The 17,515-nt window shown below is 38.9% G+C and overlaps 1 protein-coding gene across 1 annotated transcript in view; it reads left to right on the top strand.

Annotated features, from left to right (window-relative positions):
* Positions 1–974: 974 nt before the first annotated feature.
* The window catches only part of NLRC4 (NLR family CARD domain containing 4), a 28,394-nt gene continuing 11,853 nt past the window's right edge, over positions 975–17,515 (top strand). The window contains 7 exon segments of the mRNA XM_038562400.1: positions 975–1,233; positions 1,236–1,277; positions 8,799–8,886; positions 8,888–8,973; positions 11,496–11,559; positions 12,242–12,316; positions 12,318–12,421. Coding sequence (XP_038418328.1) covers positions 975–1,233; positions 1,236–1,277; positions 8,799–8,886; positions 8,888–8,973; positions 11,496–11,559; positions 12,242–12,316; positions 12,318–12,421 — 718 coding nt within the window.

Genomic DNA, 17,515 nt, shown 5'->3' with positions numbered 1-17,515 from the left:
TGTGGAATATAAGAAACAGCACAGAGGATCATAGGGGAGGGGAGGGAAAACTGAATTGAAAGTCATCAGAGAGGGAGAAAAACCATGACAGACTTAACTCCAGGAAATGAACTGAGGGTTGCTGAAAGGGATGGAGGAGATGAGGTAACTGGATGATGGACATTAAGGAGGGCATGTGATGTGATGAACACTGGGTGTTTTATGTAGCTGATAAATTATTGAACACTATCTGAAAAAAATGATGTACTTTATGTTGGCTAATTGAATTTAAATTTTAACAATTGGCTAAAAATAGTAGCTAACATGTATTGAGCTATTACTTTGTATGAGATATTATACAGGAATTCTCATGACTTCATAAGTTCAATAGTGTTCTCAAACCCAATGCACAGATAAGCAACCAGTGGTATCCTGGAGCTGGTTTTTACTGTTCAGTCAAACCTGACTGTTGAATTCTCATGGTTCTTTTTAGCCAGTTGACATATGTTGTTAGCTTGAAATCAGTCATGGTGAAAAGATTTCTAATGTGGAGATTGGTAAATGCTACAAAATAGGGCCTTTACCCTCAGGGAACAAATGTTTTCAATATTTAGCAGCACAGCACTGGAATAGGTTCAGAGAAGGTTAGCAACTTGCCAAGCTTACACAGACTGTAGCAACCGGCAGATCTTAGGCCAATTTCATTACTTTAAAGTCCATAGTCTTACCACTAGACCTCCCTAGAGACTCTTCTGTATTGGGGCACAAGACTGCTCCCCCTACTTCATTACCAAAGAAAATCTATGTTGCTCAACAAAGACTCTCAGATTAAGGATGAGGGGCTTTGCAGAGCTTTTCTTGAGGGCCTGGAATTCAAGCATTTGGCATTTCCATAACTCAAGATGGGTCTGAGGAGAGGGAGTGGGAGGTGGGAATGCATGACCATTTGCTCTGGCAATAGGATGCTGAGATGCACATTTTATACAAATGAATGAATGAATATATTTCCCCCCATCTCCTCAGTGAATTTCATAAAGAAGAGTCAAATCATCATTCAAAGAATGAAAATGACTATTATAAAGCAAATTGTGGATGAGCTATTTGTGTAGAATGCTCTGAATTAAGAAGAAGTAAACATCATTTGCTGTGAGAAGGTCCAGCAGGATGCTGGGAGAAGGATCAACCACATGACTTTGAAGATGGCCTCCCAATCCTGTAACCTCGATCTCAAATCCCTTGAAAAATGAAAATGTCCTCTTTTCAGGATTTGAATGGACAAAGTAAGTACCAATTTTCCTGTATCTGTTCTACAAATAGAATAAACCATGAAGAAGATCGACTATCCCCATAAGAGGGCCTCTGCTCTCCTCTCTCTTTATAGTGCTGGGTAGTGGGTTTTGGTTCTGCAAAGGAAAAGCTCAGACAGTCTCAGGAGAAACTCCCATTTAGATTACATGTTTTTTTTTTTTGTTTTGTTTCTTTTTTTTATGATAGTCACAGAGAGAGAGAGAGAGAGAGGCAGAGACATAGGCAGAGGGAGAAGCAGGCTCCATGCACCGGGAGCCCGATGTGGGATTTGATCCTGGGTCTCCAGGATCACGCCCTGGGCCAAAGGCAGGCGCCAAACTGCTGCGCCACCCAGGGATCCCTAGATTACTTGTTGTTGAAGCCAAATTAAGTCACTCCAGAGTTAGAGATTACTTTTTTCTTTTTTTTTTTTTTTTAAGGATTTTATCTATTTATTCATGAGAGAGAGAGTCAGAGACACAGGCAGAGGGAGAAGCAGGCTCCCTGTGGGAGCCCGATGCAGAACTCCATCCCAGGACTCCAGGATCACGACCTGAGCAGAAGGCAGACTCTTAACCACTGAGCCAGCCAGATGCCCCCAGGGTCAGGGATTACTGATTTAGTATAGTCTCAATTCAAAGTCAAACTGGATAAAGAAGTTAATGCACTCAAGAAGTTGGTGCAGTTGTGGTTCTTAATTCCTTAGTCCAATGAGGAATTACTATTTTAAATAATACTATCATAAAGAAATAATTTTTATTTTGTTTCATGATAGATTTTAATCAAAGTTAAGGCTTGATCTGGGGAAAGTTACCCCTAACCATCTCTCTCAGCCACATCCCTACTATTCTCATGCACTTTCCTTGGCCCAAACACAGACTCCTCCCATTTCCGTTGGGCTGTGACAAAGATACTGTGGTGAAAGGAGGAAACAGAAGGCCAAATGCGTAGAGCAAATATTCGGAATCCTTTGTGCCAGCTCAGAACTGGGGAAGGAAAGTCAAGTCATCTATGGAAGATTCTCGGCATAACTCCCTCTTTATCGTCCTGAACTCTAAGTTCTGGGGAGACACAGAATTGAGTCTTCTAACCTTCTCTTCTCTTCCAAGTCTTTCTCAGCAGATATTGAGAAGACTTAGATGATTTTTCTCAGGATCTAAAGGCTTTATACCATATCCCATCTTTTCCGAACTTTTTTCCCCTGGGTGAAGATACTGACATTATTTTTAATTTGAAAGGCACCTTCACAGAACCTGTTCTTTGGAGGAAGGACCCTCACCATCACATATTGGAGCAGCTGGTCTGAATGGTCTGCTAGACACTCTTCAATGAATTTTTAAAAAAGATTTATTTATTTATTCATGATAGACAGAGAGAGAGAGAGAGAGAGAGAGAGAGAAGCAGAGACACAGGCAGAGGGAGAAGCAGGCTCCATGCCGGGAGCCCGATGTGGGACTTGATCCGGGGACCCCAGGATCACACCCTGGGGCCAAAGGCAGGCCGCTAAGCCACCCAGGGATCCCCGCTAGACACTCTTCAGAGACCCTGCATCATCAAAGGGGAAATCTGACACAGGGAACTATCACAGCAAGATGCAGACTCAGCAATTCACTAAAGTCTCAAGAGCCACAGGAGGTGACCACGTGGGAAAGTCACTTACAGAAAATGGCTTTCAAAAAAAAAAAAAAAAAAAAGAAAATGGCTTTCATTTCAGACATTACATCAAGTATAGTATCCTGCTCTTATATGAGGGTGGATCATCTACTGAAGCCACCAGGACTGTTTTGAAACACCCTGCAGCAGTGTATCCACATAGTAGCTTCCTGGGGCTCTCCAACACGAAGAAGCCTCTCTGGAGGTAAGAATCTATGCAAAATGTGAAAAACACTCCTGTGCAAGAAACTCTGAAAGCCATCAACATCAATTCCTTTACAGAATGTGGCATTAATTTATTCCATGGGAGTATATCTGAATCACATCTGAGCAAAGAATTTGAAAATTTCCTTTGTGCTAAAAGCTTATATATCAACTCAGAGAACATTCCTGATTACTTATTTGACTTGTTTGAACACTTAACTAATTGTGCAAGTGCTCTGGACTTGATTTAACTTGACTTCTGAGGAGAAGCTAGGGCCTCACGGGACAAGACTACAGAAGACATGAGCAGGACTCAGGAAGAGACCTCAGAAACCCACATTCCCAGCAGGGCTGTGTCTTTGTTCTTCAGCTGGAGGCAGGAATTCAAGACTCTGGAGGTCGCACTCCAGGACTTCAGGAAAAGATGAAATATCTGGGAAAGATATTCAGCCCTGCTACAAGCCTCAGATTGTGCATTACAAGACAGGGTGGTGTGGCCAGAAGGTTCGGTTCTCAGCACCTGTGAGAACCTTCATTCTCTTGTGGAAGCCAGTCCCCTCACCATAGAAGATGAGCAGTATATATATCACACTGGTGACAAACCTAACCACCCTGAGTTTTCAAGACCTACAGACTCCACGACTGCAGGGGATTAGAGACATCAGCAGTTTAAGCTATAATCAAGCCCAGGGGCACCATGGAAATATGAGGTATCATATAGTTTTGCTTTAGATTTTTTCTTTCTTTCTTTCTTTCTTTTTTTTTTTTTTTTTTTTGCTTTAGATTTTCTAATACTTTCAACCAGGTGTCAGGACTTGGAAGGGAGGTAGGAGGACTGAGAGAGAGGTCTGTGACAGGGAAGCTGTCATACTGGGAGGCACTAGGAAGGATTCCCGAGCGGAAGCTACTCAGTCTGACTGAATGGCACTATAGTTTATATGGGGTGCGTGTGCGTGTGCGTGTGTGTGTGTGTGTGTGTGTGTGTGTATGGTAGGTTAAGCTTGTCTTCATTGACCTATCCCCCTTCTTAGCATCTCCATCTCCCACTGCTTCTCTGCCAAATGACACCTCTCCCCGCTTCAGGTCTGGGAGGAAATCCAGCCTGTAAACTAATCACCTGCGGGAGCTGGTAGCTATTGTGTTACTGGGTTCTCACCCAGGAAACTGCAGAACATACCCAGCCCCACCCTACCCTCAAGTATCGTTCATTTTGAAAGAAGATTTTGGTAACAGATTTTGTGTAACACAAAGAAATTTCAGATCTCAGACTCATACATGTGGGGCCAATCTTTCTGAATAAGGGGGATTTTTCCCCAAATTCAAAATAGTCTTAAAGGTGAATGTCTGCCTTACCTGTGTAGACCAACTTCTCTGTGTAGATCAGCCCTGTTGTCTGGAACAGGGGCTGTTGTGGTGTGAAGCTATGGGCCGCAGGAGCTTTGCTCTACTTGACTGTAATCTATGATTACTTTTCATTCACAATTGATTTCCCATCAGGCTCTGCCTCACTTGTCATCCTGTGGAGGAAATTTCGTATCATTAAAAAAATCTAGAATCTTTTGCACAGATAATTTTTGCCACCTTCTCAATGAAAGAACCCCTTCCATAAGATTCTGCATGGTCCCTGGGACTCCATTAGCTACCTTCTGCGTCAGGAAGCTCACCAGCTCCTCTTGATGGCTATTCCTTTGCACTGATCTTGCAAACTGGTTGCCCATGTGCTGAGTTTGGCCTACATATTGTGTGGAATTTTCTTTTGAATGTTTGTCAATATTTTGTTCTTAATTTTTATAATTTATTTTTTGAGTAATATATTCTCACATGATCCAAATTATAAACAATGAAATCTTCTTCCCTTTCCCATCCCCTTCATGATTCTTCTCCCTGGAGTTGGCAGCATTTTGCGATTGGGAGATTGCAGTGTGAAAATACAGGACACTCATTTCTATTGAAAAGTGTAAGTCTGGCAACTGCATGCCCATCTCCACTTGGTAACAATCAGCTTGAGCTTCCTGAGATGCTCTTATACTTTGTGGACAAGACACACCATCTCCATGTGGGCACAGCACCCACCTGTTCTACCTCTTGTAATAATATTATCTTCCTGGACCTTGTTGACATTTGAGTTTGTAATCATTCTTATAGCTAAAATCCAGTGCCCTGTCATTTCTACCCAAGGTTGGTTTCTATTTCTGCCCTCCATGTCTCTTCAGAACCTTCCTAGTTTGTCCCTTTCTTTGCTGAATAGGGGTGTGTTGTATAGATGTGCCACAGTTTATCTTATCACCTCTGAAAGACATGTAGGTTATTTCCAGCTTGTGTGATTATAAATAGAGTTTCTATAAATGTTCATATGAAGGTTTTTGTATGAAAATAAATTTTCCTCACTGGATGTTATACTATATGTTGGCAAATTGAATTTAAATAAAATATTTAAAAAAAAAGAAAAGAAGTTTTCCTTTTTTAGAGAGAGAGAGAGAGATCAGGATGGGGAGGGAGAGAGAGAGACAGAGAATCTTAGGCAGGCTTCACCCCAGCACAGAGCCCCACATGAGGCTCAATCTCACCACCCTGAGATCATGTCCTGACCTGAAATCAGGAGTTGGACACTTAACTGACTAAGCTACCCAGGCATCCCTGAAAATAAGTTTTCAATTCACTTAAGTAAATACCTAGGAGTGGGATTGTTAAGCCATTTGATAAGTGCTTGTTTAACTTTTCAAGAAACTTCCAAGCTATTTTCCAGTATGTATCATTTTACATTTCTAATAGCAATGTATGAGAGGTTTAGCTGCTCTGCATTCTCACAAAGACTTAATATCCTTTGTGGGTTTTTTTTTAAGATTTTATTTATTTATTAATGAGAGACACACACAGAGACAGAGGGGGGGCAGAGACACAGGCAGAGGGAGAAGCAGGCTCAATGCAGGGAGCCCGATGTGGGACTCAATCCTGGGTCTCCAGGATCTCGCCTTGGGCTGAAGGCAGGCGCTAAACCGCTGAGCCACCCAGGTAGCCCTCCTTTGTGGGTTTTTAAAATTTTGTCATTCTCTAACTGCTCTACAATAAAAACAAAAACAAACAAAAAAACAAAAAACAAAAAAACAGGTAACACCAAGTGCTGATGAGGATGTGGAGCAACTGGAATTCTGGGTGCAGTGTTATTTCATCATACTTAGCTGGTAAATGGTGAAAAAAGTTTTCATAGGCTTGTTTGCCAACTACATACCTCTTTGGCAAAGTGTCTAAGTTCTCACCCATTTTTTAACTGGGTAATTTATCTTCTTCATGTTGAATTTTGAGTGTTCTTTATATATTTTGGATATAGGTCCTTTGTCAGATAAGTGATTTGAAAATATTTTCTCCCAATCTGTAGCTAGTCTTTTCATTCTCTTAATGGTATCTTTCATAGAACAAAAATTTTAGATTTAGTTGCAGTCCATATTTGCTTGTAAAATCATGCTTTTGGTGTGATTTCTAAGAAATTTTTGCCTAACCCTAGGTCACAAAGATTTTCTCCTACATTTTCTTCTTAAAGTTTTACATTTTACATTTAGATTTATGATCTATTTAACATTTAAATAAATTATGATGGTTAGACCAAGGTTCATTTTTCTTGCATGTGGATATCCAGTTGTCCTATTTTTATTGAAATGACTATTCTTTCATGTTTGAATTGCCTTTGTACTTTTGTCCAAAATCATTTGAGTGTAATTATGTGGGTGTATTTCTGGACTCTCTTCTCTTATTGATTCATCATTTGGCAACATCCTTAGTGACTGTAGATTTCAGTAAGTCATAAAATTGAGTAATGTTGTTTCTCCTTTATTCTTTTTCAAAATTGTTTTTTATATTCTAGTTCCCTTGTCTTTCACCTTGTGTATTTTATCAAAAATTCTTCCTGGAAAAAAAATTAAAAAAAAAAATTCTTCCTGGGATCTTGATTGGAATTACATGAAATCTATAGACCAATTTAGGGAGAATCAACATATTTATTTGGTTGAATCTTTCAATCCATGAGCATGGTTTCTCTCTCTTTTTTTCTTTTTTTGGTTTCTCTTTCAATTAGGTTTTTAAAATTTCTTTTATCATCATTTTGTAGTTTTCATCATGTTGATCCTGTATATGTCTTATCAGATTTACACCTAACTTTTTCATTGTAAATAGAATTTTAAAAAATTGGTTGCCATTATTTATTGCTACTATATAGAATTGCAATTGATTTTTGTCAGTTGATCTTATACTCTACACCTTTGCTGAACTCACTTCATGTCACCTCCAAGAACAGGTTTATTTCTTCCCTTCCAATTTGTATTTATTTTATTTTCTTCCTTTATTGCACTGATTATGACTTGCAGTACAATGTTGAATAGGAGGGGTGAAAGAAAAATCCTCCCTTGTTCCTGATATGAGGAACAAAGCATTCAGACTTTCACCACTAAGTATGATGTCAAAAGTAGTTTTTTTGTAGATGACTTTTATCAGGTTGAGGAAGTTCCATTCTATTCTAGGTTGTTGTGAATTCCTATTATGGATGGATGTCAGATGACGTCAAATGTTTTTCTAGCCTCAATATAACTGATCATGCAGCTTTTCTTCTTAGACTGTTAATATGTTGAATTATATGGATTGATAGTCAAATATTGAAACAGCTCTGCATTCCCTGTAGGAAGCCCACTTGGTGGTAGTAGAACATTCTTCTTATATATGGCTGGAATCCTCAGTAATATTTTGTTGAGAAGTTTTGCTTCTATGTTCCTGAGTGATATATTGGTCTGAAGTTTTCTTTTGCTTTATGTTTTTGGTCTAGGTTTTGTATCATTTAATGACAGCATCATTAAAGAGCTGGGAAGTGTTCCCTCCACTTCTACTTTCTGGAAGTGATTTTTTTTTTAAGATTTTATTTATTTATTCATGAGAGACACACAGAGAGAGGCAGAGACACAGACAGAGGGAGAAGCAGGCTCCATGCAGGGAGCCCAATGCGGAACCTGATCTCGGGACTCCAGGATCACGTACGTCCTGAGCTGAAGGCAGACGCTTAATCGCTGAGCCACCCAGGCGTCCCTCTGGAAGTGATTTTATAGAAATGGTGTTATTTCTTCTATGAATGTTTGGTAGCATTTGCAGGTTAAATCATCTGTGTCTGCAGATTTCTTTTTTGGAAAATTTTAAACCATAGATTCAACTTTCTCTAAGCACTGTGTTAGTTTCAGATTTTGATATATTTTCATTTCTATATTTCTCAAAACATTCTCTAGTTTTCCTTGATGCATGCTTCTTTAGAAGTCTATTGTTAAATATCCGAGTGTTTGGAGATTTCCTTGTTAACTTTCTGTTATTATTTTCTAGTCCATTTCTGCTATATTTGGAGAACATGTTTTTAGCTAAAGAATACACCCATCTCTGGCCAAAAAAACAAAAACAAAGCATTCCTGTGTTTCCATGCTGCTGAAAGAATGACCTTCACATAGGTGACCTTTGTATGGTCCAGGAGATTGGATAGTGAGTTGAAAGAATAGCTCTCTTTGGCTTTTTATAACTCAAGGTCTCTACAGAAAGAGCATGGCAAGATCTCTGTGCAATTGCTCTTTACCTTCCTTTCAGTCTAGTAATCTATGTTTAATTCTAATTAACTTCATGTCTTAAGGTATTTCCTTTCCAACTTTTTGCAGCGGAAAGTCTGACAAACCTGAAGAAGATGAGTTTACTTCATATGACCCACTTGTCTGATATCGGGAAGGGAATGGATTACATAGTAAAGTCTGTCAGCTGAACCCTGTAACCTTGAAGAAATCCAATCAGTTTCCTGCTGCCTGTCAGCAAACACCGTGAAAACCCTAGATAACTGTTGCCTGCATTAACTGAATGAGAACAGTGTAAGAGAACATGTGATACTTTCATGCTAATGCATGCTAAGTCTCTCAAATGAATATTTAATTTTCAGGGAAACTGGAAAAGATAATAAAGATGTCCAGGTAGTACTTAGCCTGTTTTTAATGATCTTCTCCATGACTTAAATAAAAATTTATTAAAAATGGAGAATTAGGAGAAAATTTCAGAATAACTGAAGTTATTATAATTTTAAGAGATGGTGAAGAGAAAGTAAACAAGATATAGGTAATTGAAACTTGGCACATGTTCTGTTACATAATAACTGCCTAATAAATATTTGGATGACTGGATAAATAAATGATTGAGAAGCAGAGAGAGAATTTCCTTAAATGTTCTCAGGCTGTCCAGTTCTTACCAATTGCCCTGTTAAGATGGAATTAATGTTAACTCCATTAACATAAGAGTTGAGTCTTTTGAGTTCCCAGAGGGTATACATACCAAGTACTGAGAAACCCCTCCATATATCTAGGTAAACTGGATATGTTCAATTCATATTTTTAAATTTATATTTTAAGGAAAAGATGGTCTAGCCCTCTTAAAACAGAATATAAAACTGCTAGGAATCTGTAAAGACTAATAAGGAAATCATTTGTATACTAATATAAACCAAAAGCTAGAGAAACCCATGATCAGAAGAGGTTGTCTAGCCTCTACTAGGAAAACAATGATAAGTACACTCCTTCTTTACCTGACCCTGGGGAGTGACAGATTTAGAACTAAAAATGGCAGCTGTACACTTTTTGAGAGAAGTTCCTTTTTTTTTTTTTTTTTTTTTTTAATGTTAAAGCACCAAACCCCAGAAGTTCTTTTCCTCTAAGACAAGGGTTCATATGATTGATTAAAAATAATAATAGCTACAGCAACTGCCTGGCTCAATCAGTAGAGCATGTGACTCTTCATCTTGGGGTCATGAGTTCAAGCCTCTTGTTGGGTGTAGAGCTTACTTAAAAAAAAAAAAAAAAAGGGATCCCTGGGTGGCGCAGCGGTTTGGCGCCTGCCTTTGGCCCAGGGCGCGATCCTGGGGATCCAAGATCGAATCCCACGTCTGGCTTGCAGTGCATGGAGCCTGCTTCTCCCTCTGCCTGTGTCTCTGCCTCTTTCTCTCTCTCTCTGTGACTATCATAAATAAATAAAAGTTTAAAAAAAAAAAAAGATTTTTTTTTTTAAGATTTTATTTATTTATTCATAGAGATGCAGGGAGAGAAAGAGAGGCAGAGACACAGGCAGAGGGAGAAGCAGGCTCCATGCAGGGATCCTGAGGTGGGACTTGATCCCGGGTCTCCAGGATCACGCCCTGGGCTGCAGGCGGTGCTAAACCGCTGCGCCACCCGGGCTGCCCAAAAGATTTTTTTAAATAGAAAAAATTAGCAAATATTATAACAAAAGTTCATATCCATGAAAAACTTGACTTCTTTAAGTGGAGATTTTTCTTATCAGTTTGATAGAAAAACTTCATTTATTCATGAGACATAGAGAGAGAGGCAGAGACATAGGCAGATAGAGAAGCAGGCTTCCTGCATGGACCCTGATGTGGGACTCAATCTTGGGACCCCGGGATCATGCCCTGAGCCAAAGGCAGATGATGCTCAACCATTGAGCCACTTCCTTCTTTGATAGGAAAAACTTCAACTAGATTAAGCAACCATGATATGTATCTAAAGTGAAGAAAAGAACTAAGCAGTTGTTAGCTAGACTGATAGTATTCTATGATTAATGCTTACATGTAAACTACTTTTCCATATTTTACCTCATACATATTTGTGTCTTTGTCAAGAAATTACATCTCTTGCAGATAGCATGGAGTTGAGTCTTGCTTTTTGAAAAAAGAAATCCAGTCTTATTTCTGCCTTTTGATCAATGTTTAGTCCATTTACATTTAATGTAATTATTGATATAAATAGATTTTCATCTGCCATTTTGCGGTTTTCTATTTTTCTCACCTGTGTGTTTTTTTTACTTTCTAAGTTTTTATTATCAACATCACAACTATGACATTACCAAAATCATCTAAGCTGAAGTCAACAAAAAGTTGCTCATCACATCTGCTTTTTGTTATTTTTGTTGTTCCTTTGTTTCTCCTGCATGATAAGGGCATTTTAGAATTGGAAGCAATCTCACATTTTATCTACTGCAACTTCCTCATTCTAAAGATGAAGACACGGAGGCTTGGAGAAATGGAGTGACTTTCCTATAATGACATAACTATATTTTATGCTGCATTAGGTTTTATGTGAACTGAAGTTTATTAGTCAGAACTTAGGACTGAAATATCTGTCCATTTAGTCACAGCCATGGGAGCTCAGGGTTAAATGTAGCCAGATAACTTTGGGAATAAATAATTTAATTAAGCAGGTCAAATAATGGTTTGTATATTATCAACAAAGAAGATAAAGCCTTAGCATTCTTCTAAAGATATTTAAAAATCCATATGTAGTTCCCTAAAAGGCTTTTTATTTTGGATTGAAGTTTTTGTCCAGCTCAGAATCTTCACAATTTGGCCAAACTGAGCATTCTTGACTTATCTGAAAATAACCTGGAAAATTATGAAATGAAGCTCTACACAAACTGAGTAAGAATGACAATGTAGCCAAAGTTGGATACTTGAATATGGGTGCTGGATAGTCAGAAAAACATTGCTATTTGTTTTCTATTTTTCTCACATCTGAGATGTGATGTTTCTGGACCACGTGTGCCTTACCAGATGTCCTTTAAGGACATTTCTTAAACCACCCATAAGAAGAACAGGCCAATGGCTTTGAGTCATATGCCCATTGCACCTGAGGTTCCCACCTGTTGCCTACTTCTAGAGAGCTAGTGATGAGAGTAATTGATATTAAAGACAAATCTGCTTAAGGAGTTAGTGATACAAAAAAAAGGAGTTAGTGATATGGTTTTAAAATGTGATAGCGATATTATGTTTTTTTAAAACTGATACTGAGATTTGCTTTAAAATAATTCAGAAGGAAAAGAATTAGGTGAGGATGAAGCAAGCTTGTCTGTGATCTGATGTTTGTTGAAAGTTGGCTTATTAGTAATATAGTTTCATTATACTATTCTGCATACTATTTGTATGTCACTGAATATTCTTTAATACTTTCCATAAAAATACTGACCAAAACACAAGTAGATTCTCATCCCATGATGAGTGGGCTGCAGAGAAAAAGACCATTCCTTCTTCCACACCCCTTAATCCTTCATCAGTTTCGAGATGGATTCAATTTCTGAACTGCTCTCTGATTCTTCATGTTGATAGGCTGCACATCCTGGAACAGCTAACTGTGCTGATGCTGCCCTGGTGGTGACATATGAGTTAGCCTGACCAGGCTGTTGGAAAGTGGAGGCCTCCTGCTCCAGTTTGTCAAGGTTGGGCTGAAAAACTGGAAACTCAAGATGCCAAGATTAGATTCTAGGTAGGTACACACACACACACACACACACACATACACACACACACACACACACATACACACAGCCAAGGCAAAAGGAGTTAGCCCTAACAAAGCTCTTAAGTTGCTTTTAAAAATTGTGTTTATTTATATACCTCCTCTCTATATTTTCTAAATATTTTATTTTTAAGTAATCTCTACACCCAATGTGGGGCTTGAGCTCACAACCCTGAGATCAAGAATCACATGCTCTACCACCTGAGCCAGTCAGGGGCCCCACCTTCACTTTTTTATACAAATATATTTAAGGAGAGTTCACACACTCTAAGGAGTAAAATGACTTAAAATACTGGCCCATCTTCAGTTTTCTAAGCTTTGGATCTATAGTATTAAAGGAAAAACTTTTCCATTACCTGACAAGGTGTATTATGTTAGGAATTGCTCTTGCTAGCCTTAACTGTCTGAAATTCAGCAATGCAGGGTGCTGGGGTGTCTCAGTTGACTAACCATCTGCCTTTGGCGCAGGTCATGATCCTGGGGTCCTGGGACTGAGCCGAGCCCTGCATCAGACTCCCTGATCTGAGGGAAGCTTGGTTCTCCCTCTCCCTCTGCCTCTTCCCTCTGGTCGTGCTCTCTCTCTCTCTCTCAAATAAATACATCTTTTAAAAAATGAGATTCAGGGCAGCCCGGTTGGCTCAGAGGTTTAGCGCCGCCTTCAGTCCAGGGCGTGATCCTGGAGACCCAGGATGGAGTCCCATATTGGGTTCCCTGCATGGAGCCTGCTTCTCCCTCTGCCTGTGTCTCTGCGTTTCTCTCTCTCTCTCTCTCTGAGTGTCTCTCATGAATAAATAAATAAAATTTTTTAAAAAAATAAAAAATAAATAAAAAATGAGATTCAGCAATGCCTCTCCAACTTGGGGGAATTTTTTTTTTTTTGGAAATATTTTTAAGGAATATCTGTTGGGTGTTCAAAACATGTAAAGCTAAGTACAACTTTATCTAAATGGGATCACTGAATATTTTTAAAGCAACTGTGAAATAATCCCAGAATAGAGATATATAAATGATTAAAGATCTCATCAGCCTCAGGCAGTTGATGGAGGGTCTTCATGCACTCTGTATTAGTTATCAATTTCTGTCCAACAGATTACCCCCCAAAATGGTGGCTTAAAATAACTATAAATATTATCTTACAATTTCTGTGGGTGAGGAATGTGGGAGCTGGGTAGTTCTGGCTTAAGCTCTGTCATGAAGTTGAAGTACAGATGTAGGATGTGGCTGCTGGAGAATCTGCTTTCAAGGTGGCTCCTCAGTGGGTTGGCGGGTTAATGCTAGCTCTTGGCTGAAGGCTTCTGTTTCTCATCCCTGGACCTTTCCATAGGCTGCTTGAGTGTCCTCACAATATGGTAGCTCACTTCCCTCAGAGCAAGAGATCTAAGAGGGAACCATTTGGAAGCTGCAATGTCTTTTATGATCTAGCCTTGGGGAGTCATTTCTGCTTTATCCTATTGGGTTACCCAGGTCAGCCCTATCCACTGTGGCAGGAAGTGGGGGCAGGGTAGACAATATAAGGGAGTGTATACTAGGAGATGAAGATCATTGGCACCATTTGGAAGGCTGACTAATAATATACTTAAGGACTGGTGAAAATAGTTTTGACTTCATTTCCCTCACAGATTGTCTAGGATATATTTGTAGTATACATATTGTGAAACTTATAATTCTAACCATTTTTAAGTATACAGTTCTGTGGTATTAAGTGCATTCACATTCTTGCACAACCACCATCACCATTCATCTCCAGAACGTTTTCATCTTCCTTGACTAAAACTCTGTACCCATTAAAAACTAAATCCCCATCTACTCTTTTTAAAATCTTTTCTCTTAGGGATGCATAAGAGAAAAGTCCTAAAGCTCTAAGTCCTAAGGCTCCTCAAGGGTTTTTGCCTTCCCTAATGGTGCTTCAAGTTCTGGATCTTTTTCCTCTTAATTCCTAACTCCACCTCCATCTCCTCTACCCACTCCCTTAACCCATCAAGTCATATGATTCTGGGTGTCATTCTTACAGGTCCCTCCTCTATTCTGGGTGATATTGGAGGTGGCTTCTGTGACCAGGCTAAGTAATTAGCTAATAAATAATCCCTGTTGGGTAACTTCATACTTTAGACAAGTTGGAAAGGATGTGTCTTTTCAAGGAGACCACTGGAGAGTGCATAGAATTAGAATCATATGTTGGGGAGGCATTTTTAGATCGAGGCCTTTTAGCATCTTTCAAATCCTTAAGTAGGTAGCTGGCTGATTTGCTCACTTCTCAGGCTGGCCAATGAGACCAGAGAAGGAGATGGCATATTTAGTGAGAAAAGAACTGAGCTAGGGAGTAATCTGCCATTGGACTTGAGTTGCCCAAGTGCCTTAGAGCCTCCAAATGTAAATGAGAAAAATAAGTGTAGAAGTCAGGTGATTCTTGGAAATTTAGCTGTTAACAATGTACCCCCAAATGCAAGTAAAAAAAATTACAAAGGAACAACTAAATAGTACTACTTTATTCTCAAAGTATTTTTGAAGAAGAATTTGTGGAATTATCACGACATCCCTAATAAAAGATAACGTTATCCATGTTTTATAAAGAAGCAGAGATGTAAGGTTCACAATGGAGCCTCCACTTACCTTCCTCTTCTGCCATGCCTCCCTACCTACAGGAGGTCCCTTGCTCATGGATTTCTTGCTGCTTCCCAAAAATGCCTTTGTACATGCACTTCCTTTAGAGTTCCCTTTAATCCTTTTAAGAGCTAACTCAGGGACGCCTGGGTGTTTCAGCGGTTGAGCATCTGCCTTCAGCCCGGGGTGTGATCCTGGAGTCCCGGGATCGAGTCCCACATTGGGCTCCCTGCGTGGAGCCTGCTTCTCCCTCTGCCTGTGTCTCTGTCTCTCTCTCTGTCTCTCATGAATAAATAAATAAAATCTTAAAAAAAAAGAGACCTAATTCAAATATCTCCTCCTTGGTCACATTTCCATATGTTCTTTCTTCTGCACTCTCATATGTAACTTAGACTTCTGCTTTAAGCCTCTTGTCCAGAATGTTTTCAACTTTTTTTTACTATGACCCTCAGTTATAAATACATTTTATCTCATGATCTAATACATACACATTAGAAAATCTCACAGAAAGTAATTATCTTATGCTGGGACACAATGTTATTTTCTATTCTTTCCCTCCTATTTCACTTAAAACAGATGCTGATTGCAACCCATTACATTTATTTCATGTTCCTCTAAAGGAAAGGATACCCTGCAGCTTAGAAAAAACACTACCCTAATCCATATCCTGCCCAGGATGTCAGCCTAGATCCAGGGCTTGTTTCCATGGTCGCTTCTGGCTCACTCTCCTCCCATGTGTCTCTGGATTTGTGTCACCTTGCCTCCTGCAGTGGTTCCTTTCCCTCAAGTGACTTGGATGAGGAGAACAGTCACTTGTCAATTTCAAGAAGGCCCCAGTATAATTACCGATATAGCAAGTATACTGAGTGCTTGTGGGTAATTGTGAAGGATAACTGTGATAGTTCTGAGCAGCAGATTAAAGATAATATTGGCACTTCCATACTCTCAAAGGGATGCTTAGCCTTTTCTGCCAATTCAGGCTCCAGCTGTCTGTAAATCACCTTCCCCTCTCCCATTTCCATCTCTTATAGTCCCCTATGACACTCCCACGGTCCCCAGTATCATAAGCCAATTTAGGTATCGACATTTAATGATGGACATGTGTGATAGACGCAAGAGTGAAATGAAGAAAGAGTGTAATGAGAGATTCTCTAATTAAAGAAAGCCTACTTAATGAGATAGATGGAGGGATAAAATGAAATGTGGACGTGAGGTGTGAAATTAGATTCAGTGGTTGGGGTGTACTTTCCAGACAAAATTCTAAGCCTGGGTTATCCTTAAATTTCCACATTTCCTGTACCCATACTCAGGATACTGGGGAACACCACACAATTTGGCAGATATGTATGCTACAAATTCATAGCGACAAATTTAAACAAAAATATTTAGAACTGAATGGTAAGAAAACACTATGTACCAAAACTTGTGGCAGGCAGCAAAAGCAGGGCTTGAATAAAAATTCTCATAGCCTTAAACATTTATATTAGAGATGACTGAAAATTAATGTTTCTAATGTAAGAAGCTAGAAACATCAGCTCCAAGAATAGTATACCTAAGAAAATAAGTCAATGAAATGGAAAATAAAAATACACTAAAAAGAGTAATAAAACTTGAAGGTGGTTCTCTAAAAAGTAATAAAGTAGATAAAAGTCAAGCAAGACTAGGGCGTTGGCTGGCTCAGTGGGTAGAAAATGTGACTGTTGCCCTTGGGGTAGTGAATTCAAGCCTTGTGTAGAGCTTTAAAAAAGTCAAGTAAGACTAATCAAGGAAAGAGTGACATAAATGATTAGTCAAAATGGAAACAGGCACGAGTATTTGTAGTAGCTTTATTCCTTATCACCAAAAACTGGAAGCAATTGAGATGTCCTTCAATAGGTGAATGGATAAACAAACTGTAGTACAGCTATAAATAATAGTATCTTATTCAGTGGTAAAAAGAAATGAGCTATGAAGCCATTAAAAGCCATAGAGGAAACTTAAATACATATTGCTAAATGAAAGATGCAAGTCTGAAAAGGCTACATAATGTATGAATCCAATTACATGACATTTTGGAAAAGGCAAAACTCTTGCAAGAGTATAAAGTTCAGTGACTGTGGGTATTTACCCAAAGAAAACAAAAATACTAATTTGGAAAGATACATGCACCTCTATGTCTATTGCAGCATTATTTACAATAGCCAAGATATGAAAGCAACCTAAGTGTCCACTGCTGGATGAATGAATAAAGATGTGTTGTATATACACAGTGGAATATTATTCAACCATAAAAAGGAATGAAATCTTGCCATTTGAAACACTATGGATGGACTTACAGGGTAGTTATTATGCTAACCGAAATAAGTCCAAGAAAGACAAATACCATATGATCTAAATCTAAAAAATAAATGAACAGACAACAAAAAAATAGAAACACAGTCATGAATACAGAGAACTGGTGGTTACCAGAGGCA

Source organism: Canis lupus, chromosome 17, assembly GCF_011100685.1.
Source record: "Canis lupus familiaris isolate Mischka breed German Shepherd chromosome 17, alternate assembly UU_Cfam_GSD_1.0, whole genome shotgun sequence".
In the NCBI taxonomy this organism is placed as follows: Eukaryota; Metazoa; Chordata; class Mammalia; order Carnivora; family Canidae; genus Canis; species Canis lupus.
The sequence above is the reverse complement of the archived record's forward strand: the minus strand, read 5'-3'. Positions and strand labels throughout refer to the sequence as shown.